At 40.0% G+C, this 11266-nt stretch overlaps 1 protein-coding gene across 2 annotated transcripts; it reads right to left on the bottom strand.

The window, feature by feature from the left end:
• Nucleotides 1-1648: 1648 nt before the first annotated feature.
• Nucleotides 1649-10507, bottom strand: cpz (carboxypeptidase Z). 2 transcript variants are annotated; one of them, XM_063884600.1, is made up of 13 exons: nt 10205-10507; nt 9700-9732; nt 8674-8725; nt 8233-8555; nt 7902-8117; nt 7154-7350; nt 5184-5345; nt 4949-5107; nt 4010-4145; nt 3776-3915; nt 3435-3534; nt 2671-2816; nt 1649-2423 (listed from the first exon to the last, which is right to left on the bottom strand). In XM_063884600.1, exons 1-13 carry the CDS (start codon nt 10299-10301, stop codon nt 2220-2222), a joined length of 1965 nt encoding a protein of 654 aa, XP_063740670.1. In that variant the 5' UTR covers nt 10302-10507; the 3' UTR covers nt 1649-2219. The 2 variants fall into 2 exon arrangements, with proteins under 2 accessions (XP_063740670.1, XP_063740669.1); XM_063884599.1 differs by having other exon boundaries at nt 7115-7350; nt 10205-10506.
• Nucleotides 10508-11266: the final 759 nt, after the last annotated feature.

The following is an 11266-nucleotide window of genomic DNA, read 5'->3' as shown; positions in this document are numbered from 1 at the left end:
GAGAAGGCAAAATATCTGCTGTGAGAAATAGTCCGAGTAATTTTAGCAGATATATAAAGCAAGAAGCCGTTAACCGCTGTTATGCTACGGTACACGTTCGTAATGACCCTGCTAAACTACATGCAAGATGTGTAAAACAGAGGCATGCAGTCGTGCTAGCCAATATTCAGAGGCTTTCTTTTTAACATTTTAACGACAGGGACATACATTAACTTTTGGAGAAGTAAGGTTCCTTTAATAGAAAAGGCATAAAGTTACTAAAGTGTATCGAACTGCTTTCATAAATTGTAGTTTTGTGAGAAAGAAGCCTACCTTGGGGTTGACTGCAAAGAAAAACTTCACCTAGCATGCTGCGTTTTCCCACACTAAATGCAATTTAGCTTAATGTTCTCGCTATAGAAGGGTCGTGTGAAATGTTGCGACTAGTTGGTCAAATTAATGTATTCTATACTTAGTTTGCCGACAGTGGTTATTAATATAAAAACTCGACTACAAGGCTACTGGTGGCAATCAACACAAATCCCACACCTGTGCGAGGGCGCAAGGATTACAGCTCGCGCCGGGGCAGTAACCCTATATGTAAGATTATAGTGTCCTTCCGCAAAATAATTTGAATAAAAGAATAAAGAAGAATAAAACAAGACTCTGACAGATCATTTTATTTGCTGGTCATTTTCTGATATCTACGTCAACCTTTAACTTTGAACCAGTCCTGCAGACTGTATATTGAACCGATTCTCCCTGTTGGCGTATGTGTTAAAAAAAAAAAAACTCAATGCATTTGTGGATAGAAAGATGAAATCACGAATGAATGAAAGAGTACAAACGTCCCACCATGTAATCAGACGACTCATCATTGACTAAAGGAGGTTGGGACCGGCTGGGACACTCCGGCATTACATGTTATCTGGCGCCCTCTGGTGATCAAAGGCTGCAAAAGCCTCTTCATAGAGGTATAAACCAAGAAGAGACTGTTTTAAGCTCTAAAAATATATGACTTAATGTTGAAAAAGATTTGCCTTGTGAAAAAAAACAAAAACAAAGCCAAACATTTCTTACTTACTTTCTCAATTGACACAGTAACAGTATCAAATCCAAGCCTAAATGCAGTGCTCAATTCAATTCTCTGTTGTGGCTATAAAAACATACAGGAAAATAACCTGTGGAATGTTATAATACAACACTGTGCCTCCACTGTGACTTGTAAACTTGCTTTAATGGTCAAAAAGGCCTTCACCCTTTGTCGGAAACCAGTGCCCAGTCTGCTCGGATTGGGTTAGCGGGCCAACACTGTAATGATAGGTTAACCGCTTAGGGAGGTCCCACCCTTTAGCCTATCACGTACAATGTGTTGGAGCACTAGCCAATAAAAACGTGAGAGCAGTGGTCTAAATGAATTAAGTACATTTACTCAAGTACTGTACTTAAGTACAATTTTGAGGTACTTGTACTTTACATCTTTACATTTACAGATCTGGATGAATGACGTGAAATATAATCAACACTTACATGGGACTTTAGTTAAACCTGGAGTAAATCCACTAGCTGCCCTGCAGTATACAACGTCATTAAACTAGAATTGAGTAGTTTCAGGCAAGGGGGGAGGTTTTTTTTGTTGTTTTTAAATCATAAAAGCAGGAAGAAGATATGCCACAAATATGTCATATTTATTTCTTAAGCTTTTAAAATCAAACAAAGCAAACATTTCTACACTGTTGCCATGTATACAATGTGGCTAGACATACAGGGAAATGACCTGTGGAATGTTACAATAAAAAACTGTCAAATCTGCCTGATATTTGAACAGATTCTATTTTCTTCTAAATGTGCATTTATACATTTTATGCAGCAGCTGCCGTGAAATTGCAATATGTAATCACAATATTCAAATAAGTGCATACAATTATTTATGCCGGTAAACATATTTCAATTGAGGCAGCCATAAACCCTTTTTTTCCCAGTGGTTATATTTTCAATAAAAACAAGTTAAATGCAGCTACAAAGCAAAATGTGCTAAAACTCCTCTTGCAAAACATTATCAAAGTGTGTAGAAAAATGCTTGTTCACATCCTTTCATGAAGCCCTTAAATCTATTTGGGCACTGCTAATTTGAGTTTATAGGCTCTTGCTACATCTGAAAGCACCAGTGGGACTAGAAGCAGGTCCGTCCATCACCAATGTCAGTGGTATCCAGGGATCTTTAATTTCCTGTTGTGCATCTAGACCGATCGCAGCAGCCAATTTGGAGGTGAGATGCCAGACTGGGAAAAGTAGTTCCACCACCATGGTTTTTCCTGCCGCTCTATCCCTCCCTCCCTCACATCTGGCTCGCCGAAGCGCTCAAACTGGTTGTAGGGGTCGAATCGCTCCCATGTGTCTACTGTGGGGAAGAGGTGGTCGTCGATATCTGGCTCTATGGGAACCTGGATTTAGGAAAGCGGAAATGTAAGTCTAGAGAGCAGGGCTAATAGAAGATAATCCATTAAGCATTGAATGTGTTTTAAAAGTGTAATAGTTGTAGAAGTGTTTATGTCTTCCTGCCCAGGGTCTCCAGTTGGAAATGAGCTAGTAGCTAAAAAAGGTGCAAACATCTCTACTAAAACTAAACCATCATGAAGAAAGCAACATTTAAAAAGTACATCTGAAAAGAAAATGAAGACAAAGTCCAACCTTCTTCAACACAAAGTCGACACGTCCAGCCTTGGTCAGGCTGTGAGGAAGATAGACCCTCTTGCTGACCCTGGAGTAACCCTTGGCTGTGGCTGTCAGGATGTGAGTACCGGGGTTCAGCAGCCGCCAGTAGTCTCCATGTTCAGCTGGAGGGTGAGGAAGAGAGCAGGGCCGTACAGTCAGAGAGGAGAACAAACAAATAAACATAAAGCACAGTAAATAATATGAAAAATAAAAGGGGAGAGCTGAATTACAGTGCATACAAGCACGCGTACAGCCATGCTGGTGGCTTTGTTTACCCTTTTATATCAAATAAGCTATGGTTTGATTTCATTTGGGATAAGCATGTTAGCATGGTAATGTTTTGCACATGTAATATTTACAATGTTGACCATCTTAATTAAGCCTGTTAGCATGCTAACATTTGCTAATTAGAACTTATCACAGCTAAGAGTGATGGGAAAGTCATTAACTTTGTGAAAGACAAAAGGATTAGCCTTTTTTTTGTAGATAAAAAAGGAAATTGAGTTGAGACATTTAACTCAAAACCACAAATGTCAAAAGTCAGGGTTATCAAAGTCATAGCGCTTCATCATCTGGGGAACATGAATATCTGTACAAAGTTTTATGACAATGTATCCAACAGTCAGCGTGGCTTAAACCGTTTAATATCATGTAAACTTTGTAAAATATGCCTCAAAGCCATGCGAAATAAACATCAAACTTATACCACATTGAAAATGTGTAGCCAGGACATTGTTTACCTGTGGTTACATCTTTCTTAATTCCCCTGACAGAGACAGTGGCACCTTTTATTCCATTTCCGTTAAGATCCGTAATAACTCCCTTTATTCCTCGATGGACCTGATAAGGAACAAGGAATATTATTTATTTTTCAGCCTTAAACTTTTACCTAAGTCAGTGGCACATACGTATAATTAATACTTTTCTAGTCCTTTGTGTCCTTTCTTGTCTTTAAAACTGTTCTACTGTTAACTTGTACTCTCACACTCTCATTGTCAACTCATCCTTCAACTATATGCACTGTAAAAATATGCACATTTTAAAACAAAGTGGTCATCAAGCCTGTATTAGGGACACTCACAGACTCCATAAAACTGAGCAGGGCTTCCTTATTCCTCTTCCATTCAGGGTAAAGCTCGGCCTCTGAGGGGAATTTGTCACAGCCGAGCTCCACGGTGATCTCCAGACAATTAGTGTGCAAGTAGTTAAAGTCTGACATACCTGCAAGAGAGACCTGATGAGTCCCTCACAAGCAATGAGATGGATAGAAAAAGACAGCGTCTCTCGGTAGTTTGAAAAGTGTTATATATCTCACCTCCAGCAAAACTGTACCATAGGGCCCCATTGATGATGCCTCTAGTGCGGTAAAAGGAGGCTCCACACCTCTCTGTGTCGTTGTTGGACATGGTTTCGTGGGCATCTGCGTAAGTGCGAGCCAGCTGCTTGAGGACCTTTTTGATAGTACAAATGTTACATATGCAAAAATATATTATGGATGTGTGTTCATTTTGCATTAATTCCCAGAACAGAAATCTGGACATTGTTAAATAAGCCAGGTTCAAAATCGTTAAATCTGTAAACATATTAGAGTCAAATGTTTTTACCGAGGGAATTTTGGACATCTTGTTTGTAACATAGAAATAAATAATAATAATAATAATAATAATAATAATAATAATTGTTGCTGTGTTTTTAAGAATGCAATTACAATATGAATGATCTATGAAAGTAACTAAAGTGTTGTTTCTGCAAGTGCTTATGAAGTGGTTAATTCTGGTATGTTGTATGAGCAAAAACATATTTTGAGATATTGGAATTTAAAGATGCGTGTCGTATAATTAAAATACTGCAGGTGAAAAGAGTATTAAAAAAACAACATATATACATACAATATATCACCATAACACTTACATGGATGATAACTTACACTTACAAGACCATTGTGTTTTTCAATGTTTTCTGAAATATTATGTTTAATATGCAAATGAGCAATAACTAATGCTAAGCTTTGGTGAATTTAGTAGAAATAGGATGGAAAAAGTGAGAAACACAAACACCTCAAAGTTATTTCTGATGTTTTCAAGTCTGAATGATGACATAGAAGTGACAAAATCCTCAGTATTGACCAGTGCATGAAAGGGTTTTGCCAGTCGTGTCTTGCTCCAAAACAAGTGTGTGAGTTGAAAAAAGACAATCCAAGATGCAGAACATTTTTTTATAGCAAAAGACAATCCATCAATTTAACATTCCCTACCTGTTCATCTGGAGTAGGTGAGAACATCCTCTCCTCTTGAGGGTGTCTGGAGAAATCGAAGGGATATGAGACAACCAGATCCCCTCCATGTAGGCTGGCAGACTGAACGAAGGGCAGTGACCTGATCCACTTCATCACTGCATAGGTCTCTGGTGCCACCTACAGACCAAACAGAGGTGAGGCTGAAATACTGTATCTGATGAATATGTAAGAAAAGGTGACTATCTCTGCTTACCTTGCCAAACCAGTAGGCATCAGGGATTGGGATGTGGTCAAGTCGGTAGTGCCTACTGCGGCGGTTCCGGTAGAAAATGGAGGTGAGGTCAGGAAAATTGCGGTTAAGGTCTAAATTCTGGGCGTTGGTCCGTCCATTGGTCCAACCATTCAATAAATGACCCTGAAACATTAAGGTTTAAACAACTAGGAGTGTTACTCGGGGCCAGAAAAGAGTAGGACTTTATTCATGATGATGATGATGTGAAGGTGTTAGTCGGAGCAGTGATTATGTGAGTAAAACATATGAATATTAGTCAGGAGTACAGGAAAAAATCTGTTAAACTATTTCTGCTAATTCCATTGTTAACATGAAAACAAGACCATATATCCGTCATTAGGCAAAGAAAGGAAATGGAGTGACAAGAGAAAAGCAGTATCATAAATAATAGCGGTGAGCAGATAATGCATTCAATCAAGGACATATTCAAACAATAAAATAGATATATAAGGATTATGCAAATTGTTGCATGTCATTATATAGTGGGATCACATGTATTTGTTGTCAAATACAGTAGAAATATGGGATTCAAATTTGCAGTGATACACTGTATGTTTAATTGATGAACCACTGTGGCACATGCAAAATACAGTAGTTTGGCTCAGATAATACATTTAAAATCTGATCATCATTGCTTAGTGTGGTGGAATCAGACAGCCTGTCACCCTAAAACCCATGCATATAAATTGCAGTAACGATATATATACGTGAGAATTTCAGAACCTGCTGGTCTACTGGGTTTTTCCACGCACAACCACATCTAGGATTTACAGAGGAAGGTCAGAAAAAGGGAAAATATCCAGTGAGTGGCAGTACACTGGGTGGAAATGCCTTGTTGATGCCAGAGGTCAAAGGAGAATGGCCAGACTGGTTAAAGATGATAGAAAGGCAACGGTAACTCAAATAACCACTCGTTACATCTAAGGTATGCACAAGACAATCCCTGAGCGCACAACACGTGGAACCTTGAAGCTGAAGGGCTACAGCAGCAGAATACCACCTCAAGTGCCACTCCTGTCAGCTGAGAACAGGAAACTAAGGCTACAATTTGTACGGGCTCACCAAATAGAACAATAGAAGATTGGAAAAATGTTGCCTGATGCTTTCATGGACCAATGTTTTCCAGCAACTTGAGTCTATGCCACAAAGAATTAAGGCAGTTCTGAAGGCAAGGTGTACCTAATAAAATGCCTGGTGAGTGTATATATATATAGATTTAATATGCCTATAACAAAGGTATCAGGTAGTAGAGTGTGTTTAGGATTAAACATTGCCGACATGGTCAATTAAGAATTGAATAATAGACCTCAAAACTTTTAACCCCAAAAATGACTGCAACAAACATTTGAGCATACACGTGACCAGTACAAAGCACACATGCATGCAGAGCGTGTTGAGGGCACAGGGAAACATTAGTTAATAAATGCAGAACATTTTGACCAAAAGGACAAAGTATTGTTATCCTTAGCATTGAAAGGCTCAAGGGATGACAACGTAGATACTGAGGGCCTCTTACAATGCTAGACAAACAATGAAAGTGAGGATTAGTGTTGTAGAAGCTGGAGGATTGAGTACTCGCAGTAATCTTTTACTGAACCAGATTTAAGACCTTATCCAGCTGCAACTTCCCATTATTCACTGATGTATTACTGCTTGTTAACAATCAGGATGTCCTTTATCCTACAGCAAACCAAAGTTTAAGAAAAAAAAGATGTCCCATTTGACAACCTTTGAACAACATTGTAAAACCATCTGCATTAGCAATGCTCAAATTCTCTAAGCAGAACTCCTCATTCCTCCACTTCTACAAGTCAAGCCGAAGAGACTGAGCAGACGTTGCGATTGAGAGCGGATAATGGCGGTTTGTCTTTTGTTCTGTTAACAGTATTTACTTCCTGGTTGCTGAGCTCCGGGTCATTGTTATCCTCTACCTCTGAGGCGGCTAGCTCATAGCCATCTGGATTCATGGAGGCCAGAATATGGATGCGGGTGGTGTTGATGATGGTCTGAATTCGCTGATTCCCCAGAAGGTATTCTGAGCACAGGTACTGGGCCATGTAGATGACCAGCTGGCGGCCCAGCACCTCGTTGCCATGCATGTTGGCCACCAGCTTGATCTCTGGCTCCACTAGGGATGACAGGCGAAAGGAAACAGGGTGAAAGCTGTTTATTTCCCCTCACTTTCTCTGCACTCTGCTGTTGTAATAATGTACCTTTCTCCTTTATGGGACAAATAAAGGATTTCTGTTTCTGATTCTGATAACTCCAGGGATGGCTAGATAGGTTGGTTAGCAGGGTGAGTCAGTCATTCAAATGAACTGTCATTTCAAGTTTAAAGGAATGCTAATTTTGGCTATTGAAAAAAAGGCATGTAATGTATTTACTAGAAAGAAATGAACTGCCAAAATGAGCAGCGCCACTATATTAACCAGTTAGTCGGTAACTTTGTCTGCTTTGGTGTCAGGAAGATAGTGTGGAGCATTTATTAAGGTTTTTTTTTCCTTAAAAAAAACAGTTGTAAACAATCATGGTGAGAGCGGTAATATGTTAGCTGTAATAAATTACACAACAGGAAGATTTGATTGGAGAGTAATACATAGGAATAATGTAATCACAAAGCTGTGTGCATATTACAAACATCTTATCCCACAGTTAATTGACACTACTCTTCTTACTCACATAGCTCGTGCTGTCCTGGGTTCTTGCTGAACTCGATAACCAGCAGATCCCTGCCCTCCGTGCTGCGTCCAATGCTGTAAACATGAGAGATTTGGGAGCACTTGGCTGCTGTTCTCTTCAGTAAGCTGTACATCTGGGTGTTGGAGGTGTAGATGAACTGGATGATGGTGCTGGGTTCTTCAGGAGAGTAGCTTGACATTTCTAGCTCCTGTCTGGCTGGAGGAGGGATGCCAGGATTTAGGGAGGGAGAGAAGGATGCTTTGTGTGTTTAACAGAGGAGTATAATTATTTTTTGCTCCCAAACAGTACAACACAACAGCATGTCCTTTACCTTTCAGCCCTGCCAGTGGGTCAAAGCAGCCCTCTTGGTCGCTTGCAAAGAAGCGGTCACAATCTAGGAAGTAAGGCCAGGCCATATCGATGGACTCAAATGCATGGGCACAGTCCTTCCTCACTGCGTCGCATGTGCTGCGGCAAGGTTTGATAATCTTGTCTTCCTTGCAAGGGGAGGCGAGAACCGAGCAGCCAAGGAGGCGTATCTCAGGAGAGCACTCCCCGTTGAGAAGGCCATGGATAACGCTGAGGAGGAGGTACTCCGGCCCTGACTCTGCGTCCACACTACTCCGGTGGCCAAGGGTGTTGGGAAATATGGTTCTGGAGCAGGATGATCACAATCAGCTTTTGAATGAAATTCTAGCCAAAAGAATAACATCAAACAGGAAATGTATATGTTTTTAGCTGGCACACATTACTACCAACCTATACCACCCACCTAGAGTATTCCATATCATTACAGTAGCCGAGGTTCAGCTCTGTGCATGTAGCTGTGGAACAAAGAAGGCAGAGAAAGCTGGTAACTTACATCTCTTTTTAAGTAATGTGTTAGCTTAAGTTGACAAAAATATATTTTTTAAAAGCCTTTATTTCGTAGTTATAGGTTTTAAATAGGGCTTGTGCTGAAAGTTCCAGGGATGGAATATTGAATGGGGACACTGGTGACTAAGGACCTAACATGTCTGGGAGAAACATGTATCAATCATTCAAGTTAAAATGACCATGAAGAAAACCTTTAATTAATATAGGTCAAACTACAAAGAGACTGACAATGCTTATTAAACAAAAATAACTACAATAAGTCTCAAAATGACTACGAAGTTTCACAAAATGGCTACAATAGACAAAAAGGAAATATTAAGGATACTCAAAACAAGTCCAAATGACACAAAACAACACTATAGAGACAAAAAAACAACCCAAAAGGACCAAAAACAACTACAAACACTCAAAATGAGACACAAAGCAACAACATAAAGATGCTTAACAACTATGAAGTCTGTGTGTTGCTTCTATAGTAGAGGCGGGGAGATGTTAAGCATATAATCCATGGATCCACCTGTTGATTATATGTGTAGGATCTGGTGTACTATAGTGCCTATGTGTAGCACCTGGTGCTTCAAAAAGATATAGTGCAGTTTAAGTTTTTTTCCTAGCTCATAAATCCTTGAGCTCAGGTGCTGCAGCTGCTTTTACCCTGAATTACCAGCTAGAGGAGGCCTGTTGCATCTTGCAGTGACACTCAGTATTTCAGACTTTACGGTTTCCAGCTCTGAAGCTGATATAAAGACCTGGAAACAGACCTTAGAGCATGTCTTTTAATTTCTAAGTGGAAAGGACCTGAAATGTCATTTTGCGCAGATTACTTTCTGTAGCTGAGATATAAAAGCTGACCAACAAAATCCAACATATTGTTTAATGTAAGACCCTGTATTTCACAAGGCCAAATGAATGTGCCACTTACGTTTGTCTGCTCCCACGCTGTTGCTGCATCTCCCTGTGAGGGAACACAAGCCAAACAATGAGGAAGCATGTACATACATTATTTGTGTCACTATTAAAACGCAAGGAGGCGACATTTTCAAAAGCAAGAGCTGAGCCAAAGTAGGCCCTTTGCTGTTTCACAACTGTGTATGACAATGTTTAAAACACTGCTGCTGACAATGTGTTTACAATGTCAAGTCAAGATCCCAATTGCATGAAACTTTTAAGTATTTCCATCTTTTTTTGGCAAGCATTAACAGCGATAAACTAAACGGTAAACATCACATAATAATTTCGTACAGCGTTTAAATGAGCCATGATAATATGTAAATTGTGTTGTTTTTTTTATATATGAAAGCGACGGATATATTGTGAAATAGTCCTCATTGCTCTTTCAAATGATCTTTTAAGTTCTGTCTCTATTCAGATTTGACGCCGTACAGTAATAGATCTTTGGATTTTGCTTTAAGTTGAAGTGACCTTACCTAAGAACTCGTCTCCTGGATGACATGTCTGCTGCTGCGGGGCGCACCAACAACTTCTCGTCAAAGAAAGAAGCAGCACCGAAAGTCCTAAACGCATGTTGAAGTTTAGTATCGGCGTTGTGTGATGTGGCAGCGTGTGTGTGTGTGTGTATGTGTGTGTGTGTGTGTGTGTGTGTGTGTGTTTGAAGCTGCAACTTTTCCGTTCCTTTTGGCTGGATGATAATTACCACACGCAGCACGGAAACCTCCTTCCTTTGTCTGCGAGAAGCATCTCTGACCCGAGAAAAGTGCAGCGCCCCACAGTTAAGGCTCACTGCTGTGCGTAACGAACAAGCACCGATCATATTACACTGCGGAGAGCTCTCTCTCTCTCTCTCTCTCTCTCTCTCTCTCTCTCTCTCTCTCTCTCTCTCTCTCTCTCTCTCTCTCTCTCTCTCTCTCTCTGTGTGTGTGTGTGTGTGTGTGTGTGTGTGTGTGTGTGTGTGTGTGTGTGTGTGTGTGTGTGTGTGTGTGTGTGTGTGTGTATGTGTGTGGAGGGGAACTTAAGGAAGGTACGTGGCGTGTGGGGGTGGGAGTGGGAAAAGTTCAAGTCTCTTTGTTTAAAATCATTGTACTGCTGAGTCAGTTCACAAATTCAAAGCACAAATGGGACTGCACTATTTGTTTGGGAAGTCTATCTCCATGGTTGTTTTATTATGGTAATGATAGGAACGGGGTGGTCACCAAGTGATTAAAGGAATAAGAAAGAAATCCGTTGTCCATACACGTTATTTTTTGATTTTTTTTTCTACTTCAATGTGATCACAAGGGAACGGGTATAAATGCCTCATTAAGGACATTTAGTGTGTAATGTCATCCATTTATGTAATTTAGCACCATTCTCATTCCAGAAAAGTCACATTTGGATGTACGTTTGGAGTTTAAAACATGCAGTAGTAAAATACTTGGTTATTTCCAGGCATCTCAACAACTGGTCATGAGTACATAAATTGTTAGGCAGCTGTAAACCCGTGGTTTCACAAGGGGTAGAAGTCTGGTTTTGTGGTTTAGAATAACACACTA

This window comes from Eleginops maclovinus, chromosome 5 (genome assembly GCF_036324505.1).
Source record: "Eleginops maclovinus isolate JMC-PN-2008 ecotype Puerto Natales chromosome 5, JC_Emac_rtc_rv5, whole genome shotgun sequence".
NCBI classification, from domain to species: domain Eukaryota; kingdom Metazoa; phylum Chordata; class Actinopteri; order Perciformes; family Eleginopidae; genus Eleginops; species Eleginops maclovinus.
Note: the sequence above shows the minus strand (reverse complement) of the source record. Positions and strands in the feature narration are given on the sequence as shown.

Bases quoted from the DNA above. Each gene is read 5' to 3' on its own strand.
- cpz (XM_063884599.1), bottom strand. From the start codon at position 10,301: ATGCGTTTAGGACTTTCGGTGCTGCTTCTTTCTTTGACGAGAAGTTGT. The intron at 7,351-7,901 runs GTGAGTAAGAAG...TGTCATCCCTAG, and splicing joins CCCAGGACAGCACGAGCTAT to TGGAGCCAGAGATCAAGCTG. The intron at 3,916-4,009 runs GTGAGATATATA...TCTCTCTTGCAG, and splicing joins ATGGTACAGTTTTGCTGGAG to GTATGTCAGACTTTAACTAC.